This window comes from Oncorhynchus nerka, linkage group LG9b (genome assembly GCF_034236695.1).
Source record: "Oncorhynchus nerka isolate Pitt River linkage group LG9b, Oner_Uvic_2.0, whole genome shotgun sequence".
Classification (NCBI taxonomy): Eukaryota; Metazoa; Chordata; class Actinopteri; order Salmoniformes; family Salmonidae; genus Oncorhynchus; species Oncorhynchus nerka.
In genome coordinates, this window is record NC_088424.1 from 26,823,524 (window position 1) to 26,846,891 (window position 23,368).

At 42.4% G+C, this 23,368-nt stretch overlaps 1 protein-coding gene across 4 annotated transcripts in view; it reads left to right on the forward strand.

Moving 5' to 3' along the window:
* LOC115114523 (phosphatase and actin regulator 1-like) overlaps positions 1-23,368 on the forward strand; it is an 86,982-nt gene that overhangs the window by 23,903 nt on the left and 39,711 nt on the right. For 2 of the 4 annotated variants that reach the window (XM_065013465.1, XM_065013466.1), the window contains exons 1-2: positions 5,121-5,814; positions 20,451-20,615. In XM_065013465.1, the coding sequence (XP_064869537.1) occupies positions 5,505-5,814; positions 20,451-20,615 (475 nt within the window). In that variant the 5' untranslated portion in view covers positions 5,121-5,504. Of the gene's footprint in view, positions 1-5,120; positions 5,815-20,450; positions 20,616-23,368 lie in introns of those variants that run through there. The other 2 variants (XM_065013467.1, XM_065013468.1) reach the window with 1 other exon arrangement.

Consider the following 23,368-nt stretch of genomic DNA (forward strand, 5'->3'; position numbering starts at 1 on the left):
ATGTGCTGGATTGAGACGCATCCCATGGAAGATATATCGAGCTTAAACAGACGGATTTGAATGTGGATTTTTTTCGGGGCTAGTTACCATAGTATAGATATTTACTTTCCACTATTCCCTTGAACCACCTTATAAACTCTGGAATATAATGGTGTATTGCTGCCACAGAGAGGTTCAGTATGTTAATACTCTACCCATTTCTGACACTTAAGGTACAGAGTAGGCCTGTTGTAAAAATACAAAGGAAGTTTTGATGTCCCTGGGACAGCATACAGTATGACGGTATGTGGTGCACTAGAAACAATATAAAGGTATGAGATACATTTTATTGTATTTTATGATACTCCTGACCCAAATGAGGTCTGTGAAACGAGTAGGACTGATGTGAACTGAGTAACCACTAGGTGGCAGCATTATAAAGCCACAAATACGAAGTAATCTTTATCATCTTTCCACTGTAACATTTTCACATAATGGACACAAGGTGGAACGCTTTCCACATTGCCAATGTTCATACTGTATAATTTAAGTGAAAGTTTACACCAGCTCGATTTTATGAAAACATGTATTTCAGCCATTTTACTGTATTTTTACTGTATCTGGGCGTGGCGGTGCAGTTTGCTGTATCTGGGTAGTGGCAGTGCACTCTCCTGGAGAATGAACTTGTGTCTGTTGGCTATCATTTATTTCATGTTTCTCTCTTGGGATGGGATTTATGTTAACATAGCTGCAATGTCGTCAAGGTGTTCCCCTACAGGGTCATATTGTTAACATAGCTAGTGATACAGTCTAATACCTCTGGGGTGATGGTCTCTCAGTCCTCCCCAATACAAACTCTGAGCTAGCTGAACCTCAGAAAATATAGTGTGTGTGTGTGTGTGTGTGTGTGTGTGTGTGTGTGTGTGTGTGTGTGTGTGTGTGTGTGTGTGTGTGTGTGTGTGTGTGTGTGTGTGTGTGTGTGTGTGTGTGAGTGAGAGTGAGAGAGAGAATTTACGTGATGTGTGTACACACAGATATATAAGAAACGGGGAGCTGAAGCCAGAGACTCAACGGGCCTCATTTATCTTTTCTTTCATAGCGTCTCAGTCAGACTTTACATAAGCGATTACGTTAGATTGAGCTTAGTTTTCAGGGTGGAGCCAAGAACTGTGTAACTAAATGGAGGAAATTAGGTCCCTCCCAGATTATAATTGCATAACAATTCAACACGCCAAGAGGAGACTCAAAGGAGAGAGAGAAAAAAGTCATCATGCTTTCATCATTTAAATGTGATTTCCTTTCAAATTTATGGGGAGGGAATACAGCAGATGTGAATGACCTGTGTGTGTGTGTGTGTGTGTGTGTGTGTGTGTGTGTGTGTGTGTGTGTGTGTGTGTGTGTGTGTGTGTGTGTGTGTGTGTGTGTGTGTGTGTGTGTGTGTGTGGTGTGTGTGTGTGTGCGAGGGAGAGGGAGAGGGAGAGGGAGAGGGAGCGATAGAAGGGAAGGTAGAAGGAGAGAGAGTGAAAGAAAGGGAGGGAGGGAGTGAGAGAGAGAGAGCGAAGTGGGACAAGGAAATGGAACAGGAGAAACTGAGGCAAGGTGGAGGGAGAATTCGAACATGGTGGTTGTTTGTGTCAGCGCAAGACTCATGCCCTAGCCACGCCCTCACTCATAACACAGCAGCAGGACTCTCCAGAGCGTGTACAGTGTACTGTCTCGGCCTAGGTATTAGCTCTAACAGATCAATTAATGTACTTCTCTGTCTGGATGAGTGACTATTCCAATCCACTTGGACAAACCGACTATACAGAAAAGTATGTTTTCTAATACAGGGTTTTTTGAGGGTAGCGTGCTGCGGACAGAAACATAATCAGTCTAGGGAAACTGGAAAGGCTGGGTAGACTCATTTACATTATTACGTCAAAGAAAATAACCGATTAATGAGGTGAGACATGGTAGCAGTAGTACTGCAGAAAGCACAAACAATATCCAGTTCTGTCAGAAACTAAAATACACACACAATGTGCAAAATAAACTAAAAGAGCAATCATAGTGACATACTCTACTTATGTTGTAAATGCAAAACTTTATCAAACAAGCTAAATAATTTAAAAATAATCTACTAATCAAAATACTGTACTTGATGAACATAGGTTTGAATGCTGGTGTAGGTTATTTAAGGCTGTGGCAGTGTTGGTGTAGTGCCTGCCCTGCTGTAGAGGGAATATGTGACCAAATGCATTTCCACGGTATGGGCCTTGTCTACAGCCTTTTACATCTAAAGTATAAAATTAACTCTAAGCAAAGTCACTTCAAAAATCTCTGCCTAAAAGTTTTTTTTTTCCTTCAAGAAACACTATTTGTAGCTAAAAATAAACTACCTTGCTCCGAGACAAAAATGAATATAAAACATCCTTGGTTTGTTTTCCCATGAATGAGCCCAAGTTATGTGGTTGGGCCCTATCCACAGCTTGTTGTTACATAAGAATGCTGTCATGCGTCATGTGGGCCAACAGCTAACACTGGAGCTGCATAGAGAGACACACTGATAGGGTCATGCAGCTTTAAACACTGTGCTGCTTCAAGGTTCAAGTTGAAAGTTTTTAATGTCACATGCACAAGTACAGTGAAATGCCGTTCTTGCAAACTCAAAACCCAACAATGCGAGGCCTATATGTCTGTGTACTTCATCTCTCTATTTATGTGAGGGCTGGGGTCTCACTTCAATGATTCCTGTAAGCAGTGAGGTTGGCGCTAAACTAAACTATTGCACACAGAGCTATCGAAGACAACACGGAGGCTACGGCTGAGGACAGGAATAAGTACAAGTCCCACTATGACCTCCACAGAGTCATCAAATGAGCAAAAGGACAATATGGGTGGAATCATAATACACAGGCTCCGACGCATGTGGCCAGGGCTACAGTTCATTACAGATTACAAAAGAAGACCCAACCTTGATCTGCCCAACGATGCCTCTCTACCAGATGAACTCAATGCATTTTATGCACGTTTGACAGCAACATTGTGCCTGGTGTGAGGGCCGTCACCGAGCCAGAGGATTGGGTGATCTCGCTCTCCGAGGCCGACGTGAGAAAGGCCTTTAATCAGGTCAACACCCGCAAGGCCGTGGGGCCCGATGGTATTCCAGGGTGCCTTCTCAGATCATGTGCAGAACAGCCGGCAGGCAAATTCAGAGTAATTTTCAACCTTGTTCAAGTCTGTGATCCCCACAGGGGCTGGTTATTGTACACATTAACTCCACCATCTCAGACACCCTAGACCCACTCCAATTTGCACACCACCCCAACAGATCCATAGATGACGCAATCTCAATTGCTCTCCACACTGCCCTCACCCACCTAGATAAAAGGAATAAGAGAATGCTGTTCATTGACTACAGCTTAGCAGTCAACACCATTGTCCCCTCAAAGCTCATCACCAAGCTTAGGACTCTGTATCTGAACACCTCCCTCTGCAACTGGATTCTGGAATTCCTGACGGGCCGACCCCAGGTGGTGAGGATAGGCAACATCACCTACGCCACTCTGACCCTCAACACATGGGCCCTTAATAAGGCTGCAGCCTTATTACTGCCTCATTTAACTTCTGGAGTTTAAATTTGTGAGTATCGAGATGCAGAGTGGAAGGGGAAGGGACTGCATGGCTATGGGGTGGCAGCGTTGGCCATTACGCACAACAGGCTATACCCAACTCTCCTGTTGCAAGTCTAGATTAATATATCAGAGGACAAGATCTATCTCCTCCTTCAGGATTTGAATAAACGTCATGACGCGTTGGTATAGTGCACTTGTTATGGTATGATAGATCCCATGACTGTGCACCTCCCTCCCTCCCTCCCATGACTTGCATCATGATTTACTTTCTTGACTTGTCCCCCTTTCGAGCATTGGGCAGCACTTCAAATGGGGAGGACAGTCTCATAGTAATGGCTAGAACTAAATTAATGGATTGGTCTCAAACACATCAAACATCTTGTTTTCTATGTGTTTGATACCATTCCATTCACTCCATTCCATTCATTTTTATGAGCCGTCCTCCACTCACCAGCCTCCTCTGGCATATACCATGGCTCTCCACCTCCTTTCAAGGAGCCTAATAATTGTGAAAATATACTTAAGTATCAAAAGTTAAACTAAAAGTAGAAATCATTTCAAATTCCTTATATTTAGCAAAGCAGACCGCACCATTTTCTTGTTTTGAAAATGTACAGATAGCCAGGGCCACACTCCAACATCATTTACAAATGATGCATTTGTGTTTAGTGAGTCTAACAGATCAGAGACAGTAGGGATGACCACGTGTTCTCTTGATATTTCCGTGAATTGGACCATTTCCGTATTGAGTACTTTTGGGTGTCAAGGAAAATGTATTGAGTAGAAAGTACATTATTTTCTTTCGGAATGTAGTGAAGTAAAAGTAAATGTTGTCAAAAATATTAATAGTAAAGTACAGATACCCCAAACAACTACTTAAGTAGTACTTAAGTATTTTTACTCAAGTATTTTACACCACTGAATATATGTTCATTGAAGGACATGTGTGATGTAGCCCAAACCCATGAAGAGACAGTAGCTGGTGACTAGTTTATTGCTAAAAAGGATGCACTATAGGCCTATTGAATATTCTTGCCAGGAACTTTAGGGCTAATGACTATCTATCTATGTCTATTACAAGGATAGTTGGCACAATGGCAGATAGATACATTAATTAAAGTAAGCAGGCTACTAATTAAATTTCTTCTAAAATGACAAGATAATTTTGCTTCGTGCACAAACATTTTTATATCTCTCCTCTCCAGCAATGTGTGTGTGTGTGTATGTGTGTGTTTTGCTATAACGGCACATTTTATTATACTGTCTGAATATTTAACACTATCATAACAAGATCAGCAGTGAATTGTGTTCAATTGGAGTATAATTGCCTGTCCAATCAAGTATGCCTGTCCAATCAAGTATGAGAAAGCTCTCTATCCAAACTATCATGTAGGCCTATAGTTGGAGCCTATAATTTGGTTCAAACCCGTTACTTTCTTTCTGTCTGTAGACTATATTACTGCAGGGGTGCGCACTGGGTAGGTAGCCAATCATATGCTCACTTGCGGATTAGTTTTGCAGACGAGGATGGGTATTGAGGGAGAGACAGGCACAGCAATTCACTCACTCTATTTCACTATCAGTCATTATTTTGGGACAAGCTGTAAAGTAGCCTATAGCAGCAATGGTCTACATCATAATATAATAATATCCGTGGTTTTGAATTCTGCCCTTGGCATTCCGGAGGCAGCCCGGTGTGAGTGAGCGAGATCGGAATTCAGGTCCAGGTTTGGAATTTACAATATTATATCTGTCGTCGTTGATAGAAGAGAAGAAGGGGTTTAAGGAAGCGCTCAAGATCGAAAGCGTTGCGATTGGTTAAGGTCAGGTAGGAATCGGGGAGCCGTTCGTTTAAAACCCCGTCCCCGTATGCCTTGCGTTTAGACGCAGATTCATTTCCGTCTATCCATGTTCAAATCGGGCAACTATCCCATGGCGGCGGATACTGCGCCCACCACCATGCATGGGAGTTGGTTCAACAACACGGGCTACATGGAAAACAATATGCCCGTGGCGGTGGAGAAACCGAAGAAGGCATTTTACCTGGTCAGAATGATGTCTCTCAACAACAATAAGAAAGGGCAACAAACCAAGCATCAGCAAACCAACCACCAGCATCACCAGAATAACAATATGCCCTTCATGATACACTGTCACATCGGAAAAGAGATCAAACACATTTGCAGCAACTGCAGTCGCGGGAACGAAACCCAGGACGGTGAGTAGTCTTGCTGCATATGGATGCATTATGCCCATATATACAGTCATTGATTGTGGCACAGTCTCGCTTCATCTCTGCTGGCAATCAAACAAACGCTGGTTTCATTGAGCACGCTCAATAGGGGGGACACATGCGTTCTTGTTTGTCCATTCCGCAAATATACATCCTAGAGGTGAAAATGTCTTGACGTATTTAATCCTGGTAACATCAATCACAGGCGCGCAACAATCCCAGTTGAGGCTTTACTGCGTTGCTCTGTGTAAATGAGGAGGCTATGCTCTGTAGGCTACCTCCTTTACCATATTATGTACACTTCCTTCATGAGTAAAATCAACGTTTATTGGTGGCGTTAACGGATTTGAAGCTGTTATCGCAGATGGAGCTACAAACAACCATTTCGCTGCAACTGCAATAATGCCTTCAAACGTGTGTGTATGTATGTATGTATGTATGTATTTATATATGTGTGTGTGTATATATATATATATATATATCTATGAGCCATGACTAGAATACACGAAGTGGGTAAAACTGCTTGTAAACATGAATTAAAGTGAAGTGTTCCATTACTATGTACATTGGGCAGCAGTCTCTAAGATGCAGGGCAGAGTACTGAGTAGTAACCAGCTAGAACAGTGACTAAGGTTCAGGGCAGGGTACTGTGCTAGTCGTGACTCTAAGGGTCTGATGGCCTGAAGATGGAAGCTGTTTCTCAATCTCTTGGTCCCAGCTTTGCTGCACCTGTACTGTCTCAGCCTTCTAGATGGTAGCGGGGTGAACAGGCCGTGGCTCGGGTGGCTGAGGACCTTGATGATCTTCTTGGCCTTCCTGTGACACCGGGTACTGTAGATGACCTGGAGGGCAGGCAGTGTGGCCCTGGTGATGAGGATTAGCGTGGCGGAGGTGTTGTTGCCTACCTTAACCACCTGTGGTTGGCCCATCAGGAAGTCCAGAACCCAGTTGCGCAGGGGTTCAGAACATGGGCACTGAGCTTAGAGGGCACTATGGTGTTGAAGGCTGAGCTGCAGTCGATGAACAGCATTCTTACATAGGTATTTTCCTTGTCCAGGTGGGATAGGGCAGTGCAATGGCGATTGCGTCGTCTGTGGATCTGTTGGGGCGATATACAAATTGTGGTGGGTCTAGGGTGGTGGGTTAGGTGGAGGTAACATGGTCATTAACTAGCCTCTCAAAGCACTTCATGATGACAGAAGTGAATGCTACGGTACAATGATCATTTAGTTCAGTTACCGTCACTTTCTTGGGGACAGGAACAATGTTGTCCCCACTTGCTTTAAGATGTCCACCAGACCGGGATATGGTGATATTGAATATGCCTGTAAATACTCCAGCCAGCTGGTCTGTGCATGCTCTGAGGATGTGGCTTGGAATGCCGTCTAGGTCGGCAGCCTTGCGAGGGTTAAAGTGCTTAAACCACTTACTCACTTAACTCATTCTGTTGCATTAGGTACACATTTCACAATGCAACACTTTGTAACAACATCCCATAGTGCAAAACTGTGTAGTGGGTCAAACAAATGCATCATGAAAAACAGGCATCTACAATGTATTTCTGGCAAAGAGTGGTATGAAACAATGTAGCAGCAGCTACAATAGAATAGCTACATGCATGGCATTGTAGACTTAGAGAAATTATATTTGTGTTGTGTGTTTGACAGGTATTTTTGGAGCAGGTAACTGGTGTGGTGTAGAATTGGCCAAGAGCCTGCCCCCCAATGCCTGACTCCACTACCCAAAATCCTCTCCTTCTACTGAGTAGCACCTGAAGTGGTCATTCTCAGTCCCCTGCTGTGCTGTTCCACCCTACCCCACCCCACCCCTAACCCTGCATGAAGCCAATATGATTATGAGGATGTAATGAAACATGAGGGTCCAGTTTCCAGTACCCAGATTAATATTCGTTCAAGGACTAGGCTAAATCTGGCACTCTGGTTCTGGATAACTGGCCAGAGGTGTATATATGTGTTTATCAGGGAATACATGCTGGTAAAGAAACACTAGTGATGTAGTAGCCTACAGTTTAAAGCCCTTATATCTCATTCTTAAAGTCTTTGTAGCTTTCTCTTGAGAGTTTTTGTTGAGTTGGAAGAAGAGTGTAACTTTGCTGCAAAGCACTTTTTATTCATTTGGCTGCTGCTCACGCAATATGATGAGTTCTGAAGGATGTCTCGAGGATGTTTGGCACGTTAACGGGCAGCTATGGGAGTATCTTTCACCAAACACAGATGAAAAATAAACTGTCACTTTCAATTTGCATCCCTGTCTACAAGACTAGGAAGTGTGTGGTTGGCTGCAGTTGTCTCAAATGCAGAGTTGACAATGGTTATTGAATTCTGTTTTTCTTATTGGACTTCATTTGAAGTCATTTGAAACATCACCTGGATTCAATTAGCATTGAATCTGATCTATTTGTAGACAGAGCTGTGGCAGGATTGTGGATATGAGGTGTCAGACAGTGCATTTGAGTAATGGTCTGTGTTACTGGTTTCACTGCATTCATGTCTGCCTTGGTTCTGAATGGATCTTGCTAGAGCAGTGTTTCCTAAACTCAGTCCTGGTCACCCCGAAAGGGTGCACTAGCGCTACACAGCTGACTTAAATATTCAACTCATTAGTCTTTGATCATTTGAATCTGCTGTGTAGAGAAGAAAAAAAAATTGTGCATCCCTCAAGGTCTCCAGGACCTAGTTTTGGAAACACTGTGCTATACCATATAACCTTAACCCCAGTGGAGCTCCTGCAGTGATGTCATTTGAATTATGAACGCTGTGGTGGTGTGACACTGTAGTGACTGACGCACTGTCTCCTGTCCCCGAGCTAGAGGTCATCTCATACATCTGAACTACAGCCCCATGTAGCAATCAGTTATCACTTTTAGAGCTGAACTGTAAGAAAGTAGCCTAGTGATAGCTGAAGTGGCAGATTGCATGGCTCTCATCAGGGCAGTATATAATATAATTATCACTATGGAACTGTTATAGGCCAAAGACTGTAGGTTGGTTGTCTATGGGCTTAATTACTGCTTCTGTAGCCTGTGTGTGTGTAATCATTTGGTGGGTGCTTATTTCCTATTTCACACATTACAAGTGTGTATTATACGCATGTGTGAATGAGATATGCAAAAAACATTTCCAAACTCCCCCTGAGAAATCCTCAGAGTGGGCTCAAGGCCAGGGTCAGCCATTTACCAACAGAGTTTTTTTGTATTGTAGCGTACCATATTGGTATTGGTATACCCAATTCCCCCGCATCGTAATACTTTTTAGCAACTGTCGGGGTCTCAACTTACTGTTACTAGTTGATTACAAAAGGTGCAATTTAAAAATGTTGTATTTTTGGGGCGATCTAAACCTGTAGTAATCATGGTCGAATTACTGACCGGGAGGCCCTCCGTGATCATCAGATATCATATTAAAAACTGGTCATTTCTCTCCACCCCATGGCAAAATGAGTAGAAGTGCATGAAATTATACTGAACAAAACTATAAATGCAACAATTTCAAAGATTTGACTGAGTTAGTTCATATAAGGAAGTCCGTCAATTGAAATGAATACATTGGGCCCTAATCTAGTGGTTAGAGCGTTGGGCCAGGTACCAAAAGGTTGCTGGATCAAATCCCTGAGCTGACAAGGTAAAAATCTGTTGTTTTGCCCTTGAGCAAGGCAGTTAACCCACTGTTCCCCGGGCACCGACAAAGTGGATGTCAATTATGGCAGCCCTCAGCACCTTTCTGATTCTGAGGGGTTGGGTTAAATGTGGAAGACACATTTCAGTTTACAACTAACTAGGTATCTCCCTTTCTATGGATTTCACATTACTGGGCAGTGGCACAGCCATAGGTGGGCCTGGGAGGGCAAAAGCCCAGCCACTGGGGAGCTAGGCCCAGGCTTTATTACAGATTGAAAAACTCTTCAGTTTCATCAGCTGTCTGGGTGGCTGGTCTCAGATAAACCCGCAGGTGAAGAAGCCGGATGTGGAGATCCTGGGCCAGCGTGGTTACACATGGTCTATGGTTATTTTTATTTCAGCTCATGAAACACGGGACCAACACTTTACATGTTGCATTTATATTTTTGTTCAGTATAGTTCTACAGTTGCTAAATGTTCTCGCCGCCCCATGGCAGCGTGTCAAGTCGTTTGTCTGTGCCTAGTAGTTTTTAACCTACGAATAACCTATTAATTTATGGTGGCGCAAATCTACACTTTCCATGTGGTGTAGTGCAAATGTAGTTTTGCTGTTGTAAAGATCGTGGGTCCCCCTCAACATTTTTTTTAATCACTATTTGCACTTCCCTAATTGTTGTTTACCAAAGTAACCCCCTCTCTGGCAGGCCTGGGTTCTATCCTCTGCTTTCCCTCTGTGGAGTGTCTCGTCCAAGCTGCTCCTTTTTGCTCTCCACCTGGTTGTCAGCGGCAGCTCAACAATCCCCAACCCGTTCTCTCAAATCGACCCCACCCCCAATCTACTCGCGCGCACACACTCCCATACAGATTACATGCTGACCACACCGCCCGCGTCACGTGTGCTGAAACATACATCTACACATACATCTTATTCAATCATCGCACCCATCAACAAGAGTCTGTGTTCCATGCGCTAAAACAGGATTGCTTCTGTTTGATGCACTGCAAGTCCCACCTCTCCACATCTCCTCATTGGTTTTTAGGAGCATATACCCACATGGGTGATTTGAAAGATGAACTGAGGGCCACACTCCAGTCCAATTGGTGGTGGTAATGCATCTTAAAGTTGGGTGCCAAATGCCATAACATCCAAAGCCTGAAGGACTTGGTTTACCCTTTTATCTCTGGATGAATTGTTGGAGTAGAGGCCCTTGTGTATTTCAGGTAAGATAACAACCCAATGTTTCTATCCCAGGACAAATTAGCTAGCAACAGCAAGCTAGCTAGCTACATTTCCATACATGTTTAATGCTTTTTTTTAATGTTCCCAAATTAATATAGTTGGTCCAGAGTTTGTTTTGATATTTCAACCTGCTTGTCCTAAGGGGATCTGTGGGTGGACAAAATCAACATGCGCACGTAAATGGTGTGGTCAGCATGCATGCATACAGTCAGTCCCTCTCTCCCCTTTCCTTGGCCTCTCTTTCTTACATCTCTCAGAGAAAAATGACAATTTATGGTATTGCTTTGCGCATTGACTTTACTGAACTCTAGAGAAAATGAACATTGTCAGATGTACTCACCCATCAACAATGTGCTTTCCCCTCCATTAGACATTGTGTGTGCAGGAACTCACTCTTTTTCACTCGGTCCACTCATTCAAGTGCCTATGTGTTTGTGTCATGATGTGAACAGTATGAACTTGTTACTAAGTCTAATGGTTTTAAATGACCGTATTGTCTGGAAACTCACTTGTAGAATTCACTTGCAGTAAGTCCCTTACAGAGAAGCAGTGCAAGGTTATTAAAGAGGTGCCTAGTTATTCTTATTTAGTTGATATTAGGTAACTTGCAATCTGGCCCTGAAATGCAATGTCTCCAAACCCCCTCTGATTTTATATCTAGATCTGGTTTTGGTATTCTTCTTTTAAAATGTACACAGCTTGTTGTCTAACTTTGGGAGTTAGGATTTAGGCTAAATCAACTGATGCTAATGTAATTTTATTTTCTGAAACCCGGCTCAGCAAGTCTGTTCTTGATAAGGCTATTTGTATAAATGGTTACAATGTGTATCGCACTGATGGAGTTAAGAAAGGTGGGTGTGGCTATATATGTAAAGACTAAATTCCTTGTAAGTGTGGCTATTTTAAACTATTTGTAAACAGTTGGAATTTCTTGCTTTGAATCTTGAGGTTTCAAAGGATCTCTCCATAACTGAGATTGGCTGTTATAGACCCACCTCTGCCAGGAAATTCTTTCATGTTTTTTTTCAAATAGTAAACAAACACCCCATTCCACAGGTTCTGAGATAAAGGGCGTGATAATCAATGGTTTTCTTCTGAGCTGTTTAATAGTATTCGTAAATATAAATCTAGCCTGAGCTAAGGCAAGGAAATCATGTTCTGATGCTGATTGGCTTCTTTTTAGGTAGATATGAAACAAGTGTTAATCTCTTCTCAGTAAGGCCAAATCTGTCTTATCACTGATAGCCTGAATTTTTTGGAAGGCTAAGTCTGTCTGTTCAAAGTAATGTTAATGAATTACCGTCATGTGTATTGTGACTCTGTTGCTGTATATGACAACTGAAATGCTGAATTGTTTCAATGAGCACTTTTTGTATCATCAGGTAGGCTGTTTGATTCCGTGTACTCTCTCTGTACAACCCTGTGGATGCCATTCTCAGTGCAGAAGGTACATAAAACTGTGAAATCCTTAGATCAGAGAGCCTGCAGGTCTTGATTCTTGACCCCTGATTTTATTTTATTTAAAAAAAAATTGTAAGTGGCAGCTGATTTCACAGCTGAACCACTTATATACAGTGGGGCAAAAAAGTATTTAGTCAGCCACCAATTGCAAGTTCTCCCACTCAAAAAGATGAGAGCCTACAGGATTTTTAATGAATTTATTTGCAAATTATGGTGGAAAATAAATATTTGGTCACCTACAAACAAGCAAGATTTCTGGCTCTCACAGACCTGTAACTTCTTCTTTAAGAGGCTCCTCTGTCCTCCACTCGTTACCTGTATAAATGGCACCTGTTTGAACTTGTTATCAGTATAAAAGACACCTGTCCACAACCTCAGTCACACTCCAAACTCCACTATGGCCAAGACCAAAGAGCTGTCAAAGGACACCAGAAACAAAATTGTAGACTTGCACCAGGCTGGGAAGACTGAATCTGCAATAGGTAAACAGCTTGGTTTGAAGAAATCAACTGTGGGAGCAATTATTAGGAAATGGAAGACCTATACAAGACCACTGATAATCTCCCTCGATCTGGGGCGCCACGCAAGATCTCACCCCGTGGGGTCAAAATGATCACAAATCCCAGAACCACACGGGGGGGGCCTAGTGAATAACCTGCAGAGAGCTGGGACCAAAGTAACAAAGCCTACCATCAGTAACACACTACGCCGCCAGGGACTCAAATCCTGCAGTGCCAGACGTGTCCCCCTGCTTAAGCCAGTACATGTCCAGGCCTGTCTGAAGTTTGCTAGAGAGCATTTGGATGATCCAGAAGAAGATTGGGAGAATGTCAGATGAAACCAAAATATAACTTTTTGGTAAAAACTCAACTCGTCATGTTTGGAGGACAAAGAATGCTGAGTTGCATCCAAAGAACACGATACCTACTGTGAAGCATGGGGGTGGAAACATCATGCTTTGGGGCTGTTTTTCTGCAAAGGGACCAGGACGACTGATCCGTGTAAAGGAAGGAAGGAATGAATGGGGCCATGTATCGTGAGATTTTGAGTGAAAACCTCCTTCCATCAAGAAGGGTATTGAAGATGAAACATGGCTGGGTCTTTCAGCATGACAATGATCCCAAACACACCGCCCGGGCAACGAAGGAGTGGCTTCGTAAGAAGCAATTCAAGGTCCTGGAGTGGCCTAGCCAGTCTCCAGATCTCAACCCCATAGAAAATCTTTGGAGGGAGTTAAAAGTCCATGTTGCCCAGCAACAGCCCCAAAACATCACTGCTCTAGAGGCGATCTGCATGGAGGAATAGGCCAAAATACCAGCAACAGTGTGTGAAAACCTTGTGAAGACTTACAGAAAACGTTTGACCTCTGTCATTGCCAACAAAGGGTATATAACAAAGTATTGAGATAAACGTTTGTTATTGACCAAATACTTCATACTTATTTTCCACGATAATTTGCAAATAAATTAATTAAAAATCCTACAATGTGATTTTCTGGATTTTTTTTTCCTTCTCATTTTGTCTGTCATAGTTGAAGTACCTATGATGAAAATTACAGGGCTCATCTTTTTAAGTGGGAGAACTTGCACAATTGGTGTCTGACTAAATACTTTTTTGCCCCACCCTAACTAGGCAAGTCTGTTGAGAACACATTCTTATTTTCAATGACTGCCTAGGAACGGTGGGTTAACTGCCTCGTTCAGGGGCAGAACAGGAGATTTTCACCTTGTCAGCTCGGCGGATCCAATCTTGCAACCTGACAGTTACCTAGTTCAACGCAATAACGACCTGCCTCTCTCTCGTTGCACTCCACAAGGAGACTGCCTGTTACGCGAATGCAGTAAGCCAAGGTAAGTTGCTAGCTAGCATTAAACTTATCTTATAAAAAACAATCAATCATAATCACTAGTTAACTACACATGGTTGACAATATTACTAGATATTATCTAGCGTGTCCTGTGTTGCATATAATCTGACTGAGCATACAAGTATCTAAGTAGCTGACTGGGCGGTGGTAGGCAGAAGCAGGCGCGTAAACATTCATTCAAACGGCACTTTCGTGCGTTTTGCCAGCAGCTCTTCGTTGTGCATCAAGCATTGCGCTGTTTATGACTTCAAGCCTATCAACTCCCGAGATGAGGCTGGTGTAACCGAAGTGAATGGCTAGCTAGTTAGCACGCGCTAATAGCGTTTCAAACGTCACTCGCTCTGAGCCTTCGAGTAGTTGTTCCCCTTCCTCTGCATGGGTAACGCTGCTTCGATGGTGGCTGTTGTCATGGTGTTGCTGGTTCAAGCCCAGGGAGAAGCGAGGAGAGGGACGGAGGCTATACTGTTACACTGGCAATACTAAAGTGCCTATAAGAACATCCAATAGTCAAATGTTAATGAAATACAAATGGTATAGAGGGAAATAGTCCTATAATTCCTATAATAACTACAACCTAAAACTTCTTACCTGGGACTATTGAACTCATGTTAAAAGGAACCACCAGCTTTCATATGTTCTCATGTTCTGAGCAAGGAACTGAAACATTAGCTTTCTTACATAGCACATATTGCACTTTTACGTTCTTCTCCAACACTTTGTTTTTGCATTACTTAATCCAAATTGAACATGTTTCATTATCTACTTGAGGCTAAATTGATTTTATTGATGTATTATATTAAGTTAAAAAAAAGTGTTAATTCAGTATTGTTGTAATTGTCATTATTACAATTTTTATTTATTTTTTAAATCGGCCGATTAATCGGTATCGGCTTTTTTGGCCATCAAATAATCTGTATCGGCATTGAAAAATCATAATCGGCCAACCTCTACTTTTTACACACACACAAGATGACACTGATAAAGATGGCAGCTTCGCTTCTAGTCCTCAGGAAATTGTGCATTATTTAAAAAAATGTATTTCTTACATTGTTAGCCCAGAAAACGTTATGTGTATTTACATACAGCCGGGAAGTACTATTGGATATCAGAGTCGTCAACTTACCAGCACTATGACCAGGAATACAACTTTCACAAAACGTATTTATTTGCACCTCGCGGGGCATTTGAACTGATTCCAGAGGCCGACCCAAAACACCGCTGCAGGAGGAGAGGGTGCCGGCGCGTTCTTCTAGTGAGGCTTCGGGTGCGAGCACACCACCCACCGCTTCCGAGTATATTACTCGCTAATGTCGTGTCCCAAGTTAACAAAGTCAACGAAATCAGGGTAAGAGTTGCTTTCCAAAGAGATATCCGGGATTGTAACATGCTCTGTTCTAGCTGGGGACATGCTGTTGGAGTCCGTACAGCCAACAGGATTTTCGGTGCATCGCGCCGACAGGAATAAACATCTCTCCAGTAAGAAGGGCGGTGGTGTATGTTTCATGATTAACGACTCATGGTGTAATTGTAACAACCTACAATAACTCAAGTCCTTTTGTTCACCTGACCTAGAATTCCTCAATCATTTCCCAAGAGAATTCTCCTCCGTTATCATCACAGCCGTGTATATCCCCCCGCAAGCGGATACCTAGACGGCCATCAAGGAACTTCACTGGCCTTTATGCAAACTGGAAACCATATATCCTGAGGCTGCATTTATTGTAGCTGGGGAATTTAACAATGCTAATTTGAGAACAAGGCTACCTAAATTCTATCAGCATATCGATTGCAGTACACGAGCGAGTAACACGCTCGACAACTGCTACTATAACTTCTGTGACGCATACAAGGCCCTCCCCCGCCCTCCTTTTGGTAAATCCAACAATGACTCCATCTTGTTGTTCCCCTCCTATAGGCAGAAACTAAAACAGGAAGCACCCGTGCTTTGGTCTATCCAACGCTGGTCTGACCAATCGGATTCCACGCTTCAAGATTGCTTCGATCACGTGGACTGGGATATGTTCCGGGTAGCCTCCGACAATAACATTTGATGTATACGCTGATTCTGTGAGCAAGTTTATAAGGAAGTGTATAGGAGATGGTATACCCACTGACTATTAAAACCTTCCCTAACCAGAAACCGCGGACTGATGGCAGCATTCGCAAAACTGAAAGCACGTACCCCTGTATTTTAATCATGGCAAGGCAACTGGAAACGTGGCCGAAAACAAACAGTGTAGTTATTCCCAATCAAATAAGCAAAGCTTCAGTATAGCAACAAAGTGGAGTTGCAATTCAACGGCTCAAACACAACGTATGTTGGCAGGGTCTACAGAAAATCATGGATTACAAAAAGAAAACCAACCCTGTCACAGACATCGTCTTGCTTCCAGACAAATTAATAAACTTTTTTGCAAGCTTTGAGGACAATACAGTGCCACCGACGCGGCCCGCTACCAAAGCCTGTGGGCTCTCCTTCTCAATGGATGACACGAGTAAAACATTTAATCGTGTTAACCTTCGCAAGGGAGCTGGCCCAAAGGGCATCCCTAGCCGTGTCCTCAGAGCATGCGCAGACCAGCTGGCAAGGTGTTTTACGGACATATTCAAACATTCCCTATCCCAGTCTGCTGTCCCCACATGCTTCAAGATGGCTACCATTGTTCCTATTCAGTGTCGGCACTCACTGTCATCATGAAGTGCTTTGAAAGACTAGTCAAGGATCGTATCACCTCTACCTTACCGGTCACCCTAGACCCACTTCAATTTGCTTACCGGCCCAATAGATCCACAGACAATGCAATCGCCATCACACTGCACACTGCCCTATCCCATTTGGACAAGAGGAATATCTCATGTAAGAATGCTGTTAATTGACTACAGCTCAGCATTCAACACCATACTATCCTCCAAGCTCATCATTAAGCTTGAGACCCTGGGTCTCGACCCCACCCTGTGCAACTGGGTCCTGGACTTCCTGACGGGCCGCCCCGAGGTGGTGACGGTAGGAAACATCTCCACTCCGCTGATCCTCAACACTGGGACCCAACAAGGGTGCGTTTTCAGCCCCCTCCTGTATTCCTTGTTCACCCACGACTGTGTGGCCATGCACGCCTCCAACTCAAATCATCAAGTTTTCAGACGACACTACAGTGGAAGGCGTGATTATCAACAACTATGAGACCACCTAGAGGGAGGTGAGGGCCCTCAGTGTGGTGTCAGGAAAATAACATCACTCAATGTCAGCAAAACAAAAATGATTGTTTACTTCAGGAAACAGCAAAGGGACAGCAGTGAAGGTGGAAAGTTAAGTTTCCTGGTGTACATATCACCAAAGAACTGATATGGTCCACGCACAGTGTGGTGAAGAAAGCGCAACAACCTCAAAGCTGAAAAAAATGTGTCTTGTCACCAAAAACCAAACACTAACTTTTACAAGTGCACAATTGAGAGCATCCTTTCGGGCTGTATCAACTGCCCACAACCGCAGGGCTCTCCAGAGGGTGGTGCGGTCTGCGCAACGCATCACTGAGGGCAAACTACCTGCCCTCCAGAAGACTTACAATAGCTGATGCCACATGAAGGCAAAAAAGATAATCAAGGACAATAACCACCTGAGCCACTGCCTGTTCACCCCGCTTCCATCCAGAAGGCAAGGTCAGTACAGGTGCATCAAAGCTGGGACAGAGACGCAGTTATTCAAACTCAAGGCCATCAGATTGTTAAACAGCCACCACTAGCACAGAGAGGCGGCTGCCTACCTACAGACTTGATATCATTGGCCACTTTAATAAATGGAACACTAGTCACTTTAGTAATGCCACTTTAATAATGTTTACATATCTCGCATTACTCATCTCATATGTATTTACTGTATCCTATCTATTGCATCTTAGCCGCTCACTGCTCATCCATATATTTTATACTTATACATTATAGATTGTGTGTATTAGGTTTTGTTGTGGAATTGTTAATGTTAGATACTGCTGCACTGTCGGATGTAGAAGCATAAGCATTTCACTTCACTCGCAATAACATCTGCCAAACGTGTATGTGACATACAATTTGATACAGTTGATCATGCTATACTGAGGCAGAGATTGTCGATTGTAGGTCTTTCTGAGCATGGTTTACAATCTTATAGAACTAAATTTGATGGGCTCATGTCTGTTCAATTGTCTCTCTGTAATGGTGTGCCCCAGGGCTCTGTACTTGATCACCTCTTCACTATTATAAATAATTTAGATGTGCAAAATGTGCAACTTCACTTATGCTGATACTATTTTTTTTATTGTGCCTCGTCTCTCACAAAAGCTTTACAGAACTTAAACTGCTTTTTATACTGTTCAACATACCTTTGTATCAATTGAAGCTCAATGCTGACTAAACTAATGGTGTTTTCTAAAGCAAGAAATGGACCTGAATCTCACCTTTTACTACCTCAGGGCAATGAGATTGAGGCTATAACCTCAGATATATATATATATATATATTGGACTTGTAATTGACTGCCTTTAAAAAAAAAAAATTGAAACTGAGGTTGGGATTTTATTTTAGGAATAAGGCTTGTTTTTCTTTTGAAGCCAAAAGGAGGTTAGTATCGGCTACATTTATGCCTATACGAGATATTTTTTGCCTATGGTGATATTTTATGAATAGTTCCGCTCAGTGCGTGATAAATTAACACCCTTTTACCATGGAGCATTGAGATTTATTTTAAACTGCAAAACACTTACCACTGTACATTATATACCAGGGTTGGCTGGCCTTTAGTCACTCGTATACTTTTATTTACAAAGCCATTTGGGGTTTACTACAATCTTTTATTTGGACATTTTTATTCTTCAGAAATGTGTTTGGTACTTGCTTCGTTCGCATGACTTTATCCTGGTAACTGTTCCAAATGTCCGAACGGAATTTGGTAAAAGGGCTTTTATGTACTCTGTGCCATCGGCTTGGAATGCCTTACAAAATAGTTATAACTGAAAGAACTTGTCCCCATTTGGTGTTTTTTTTAAATCATTGAAGGATTTTGAGACTGATTCCTTGACCGGTCAGTGTTTTTAATTTGCTGTTTTATGATTTCGTTATATTTCTATGGTTTTTACTAGATTACTTGTAGTTTTTCATGTCTCTCTGTAATTGTGTAATGCCTCTTGAAAATATATATTTCAAATCTCAATGAGTTTTCCTGGTTAAATAAATAAAAAATGGAAATGTGTTGAATTGCAGCAAACTTCTCTTTACTGCATGATTTCTGCTACGCCCCATGGGAAAATGTGTAGAATTGAACTATTTTAGGGAGCCCAAAAGGGCTAGGGCCGGCTCTGACTGCACGTGTGGGTACGAAGGCCTGCGAGCCACTGCAGGCCTTCATGATAGGTTCAGATTTTGTGGCCCCCATCACATTTAGCCATCCCTGCTCTAAATTGATCACATTCCTTGACTTTGTTACTGATTTAACATTTTGTATATACGCTAATCATGACTCAGCTGATTCCCAGCAAGTGCCCAGGTTTCTGTGTAACTTGAGTCAAGTATGTAATTTTTTCTTGGTGGCGTTTGTCATGTTAGTTCTACTTCTCAGTGGACATGTGCGTGTATAGCCCTTTTTTCCTGCAGGATCTTTATTTATTTCTCTGCTATTGATGATTTACTGGTTTGAAATGAGGAAGGCCTGTGAATATTGTTATACTTTAAGATCTTTGATTGGTCGATCTGGAATTTGTTACAGGAAATAATCTTGCCGGTCATGTTAGCATAGTAGCTAAGTGTAACACATTATCTCATGGGAATAAGCTAAATAGGTTTAAACTTTCTCAAATGCTAAGGTTTTAAGCACATTTAAATCCCGTTCAATGTAGAGTTGATGCTTATGTGGATTACAGTAGCCTACGTTATCAACACTTTCATCCGGACAAGTCTGAGTGAGTCGTTTTTAATATGGATGCGATTAACTTGAACATTGTCTTCAACTACTCCTCTTGATGGTATTGAAAACAACATCAAATGAAGAGAAAAGCTCTAGTGACTATAAGGAGCTTGTAAACAGGACTATTTCTCCCTGGCCTGATATTGCGTGTCTGTTTCTTGGCAAGCTAGTACAAACTAATCCGCAGCTTCCTGCTGTTCAGATTTGGAATATATCATGCTAACACACAGGTCTATTTACCCATGCCAGATCACATCATTGAGGAAGGCCAGTTGGCATATCTTTATTTCTACACTGGAGTCTTATCAGAGACGCATCAGTGGTTTTACTGCTGTTATTTATTTAATCAAATTGATTTGATTTGTTTGTGAGACCACTCACAACCAATATGACAACTGATTTAGCTATTGAATTCCATCTGTGGTCCCTGAATATAGCAGAATGCTAACTAACCAGCCACTCTTTCCATTCTGTGCCCCTATAGCAGAGGAGGTTGAAAGGCGGTCCGCAATGCGTTCCGAGTCTCTGGTCTCTGGCACACACACCCCGCCCATCCGCCGCCGGAGCAAGTTTGCCACTCTGGGCCGTCTCTTGAAGCCCTGGAAGTGGAGGAAGAAGAAGAGTGAGAAGTTCAAGCAGACCTCTACCGGTAAGGGACACACAAACGCAAAACACACACCGCCTTCTTTCTGTCCCTCAAAGTACCGCTCCCTTATTTATAGCCTCCTAGATATATCTCCAGTCTTTTAATCCTATATCCTCTACCTAAAACTGTCTGAATATTTAATCATGCAGTAAAGATTGAGCAACGTGCTGCTCTGAAATTATTTGCTGCTATTGTTTTTCTAAATGCATCAGGAAAATATATTTTCTTGTTCCGCACTTGCCAATCCAGAGGTCTGTAACAGTCAGGGGCATGTGAAGGGCACACATTCTTCATTATACTGCACATGTCCTTGGTTTTCTACAGCATTGATTTACTACTAGCCATGGTGTGTATTCTCTTAACAATCTGACCTCTTCCCCTGACGATCCACTGCACATGAAAAGATTGGAAAGATGTGTTCTGAATCAGCTCCCTCGCTTTGAATTTCTATTGGGTCAGTCGGGTACCGAGCTGAACTCCTGTCTATTTGGGTTCCTGCTCCTCCAGGCTCTGGTGATTGCTTTGTTATCCTTCTCTGTTCCCAAGAGACTTCTTCCCTGAAGCTGTGCTGGGTAGAACTGGTGCTTTTGTTAGTGGTCAAATGTCCTATGAATGCAGTTGATCTTGATCAGTCAGTAATTCATTGAGCTTGGCAGTGATGCCATATGCACTTTAATGTTTTGTGTATTTACATGTAGTAACTTTGTAATATTACAAACGGATATGACAGTCTCACCATTTAAGGATTCTAGTTTTAAGGTTGAGGGCTGCTAAACTGTGACTGTCACCTTCCCCTCCAGTGCTCTAGCCTTGGGCCCTCAGCCTTGCCTTTCTATCCCTGGGGACACTGACACGAGTGAATGCTGACACCTTGACTTTACAACGACTCATCACTTTCTGCTGGCCACCATCTTTTTCTCACACATACTTTGAATGCATAATGTTGACTGCATATTTGAGTGACTTTTTTTTGTCTTCCCTTTCTCCTGAGCAAAACAGAGCAGCAGAATTTAACAAAGGGAGTTTTTTTTGTTAAATCGACAGTAAAACCCAATGGATAAGACCACTCTCTCTGTGTAGTATTATTTTGTTTAGTCTTATTCCTACTGTTTACACTAATGGCAGCATAATGGCATATTGTGACCTACTAGCTTTTCCCATTGGACTGGCTTCTGGAAGAGCTTTTCACTTCAGTCCCTTTCTACACTGAGGACACTTATTGTTCCAAACACTGCAGAGGACATTGTAGTTGGTGGTTTGGATACATATAGTTTCTTTGTTGTAAATGCATTTTATGTTAGGATGGCTCTGTGAGGAGTTGGAACCAGGGAAGGCTATATGGAGACTGCTGAGCTCATCATGACTTACAGCAGTGTCCTTGGTTGCCCCCTGACCATTGAGCAGAAGTAGTGCACCAGGTTTACTCCATCAGTCAGTTGTTCAAGGCCGTCACTGACGGATGGTTGGAAGTGTTCAGTAGGTTACACCATAGCAAAACTTTTTGCAAAAAAACTCAAATCAATGATCTTATTGGATTAGTTCAGCTATTACCAAGTTTGTTATTTTGTGGTTGTTCTTGTTTATGATGTTCATCATGATCATTGGGACTGTGACTGCAGGCAAGAAGCAGACAAGCTGCTGGGCATGCAGATGTTCTAACCAGGTAATTAGAGAATGTGCTTGTGGATTATATATTCTAGTCATGCAGATGAAGGCCAGCTCTGGGGGGCTATACTCATAAATCCAGGAGTGGGCTAGCCACAGTGCTCAAAGTCCTGAAAGCCTTGCCTCCTGTCCCTTCGGTTAGTCAGGCCACAGTGTTCTTATGGTAACATAATGCTATTGAAACTAGAGGTTCATGGATCAAGCTTTATTCCTTGGGAGTGTGGGGCACTAATCTGACCACTCCTGGGTTTGTTGTTCTTAATATAGCCTATTGAAAATATGGATTTTGTTTTTAATGCCACTGAAAATACAGTACAAATATGAAGATTTTGGAATCCTTTTGTTTTTCATGTTCTGTAGACTTTATTTAAAAATGCTTCATACACCATGATTGGGTTTATGTTCAGGATGTACAGGGGTCCTTAGGCTGTATTTGTCTTGAGTCAATTAGTATTTAACCCCTTTTTTGTTAGGGCAAGCCTACATAAATCATGAGTAAAAATTTGCTTCACAAGTTGCATGGACTCTGTGTGCAGTAAGTGTTAACATGATTTTCTTAATGTCTACCTCATTTCTGTACCCCACACATACAATTATCTGTAAGGTCCCTCAGTTACGCAGTTAATTTTAAACACCAATTCAACCAAAGACCAGAGTGGTTTTCCAATGCCTCGCAAAGAAGGGCACCTATTGGTAGATGGGTAAAAAAAAAGTTATTACACTCTGGATGGTGTATCAATACACCCAGTCACTACAAAGATGCAGGCATCCTTCCTAACTCCGTTGTTGGAGAGGACTGAAACCGCTCAGTGATTTACAAGCATTTCGCTACACCTGATTTGATTTCACCATGAGGCCAAAGGTGACTATAAAATAGTTAGAGTTTAATGGCTGCGATAGGAGAACTGATGGATCAACAACATGGTAGTTAATCCACAATACTAACCTAAATGACAAGGAAGCCTGTACAGAATAAAAATATTCTAAAACATTCCTCCTGTTTGCAAAAAGGCACAAGTAATACTGCAAAAAATGTGGCAAAGCAATTAACTTTTTGTTCTGAATACAAAGTGTTATGTTCGGGGCAAATC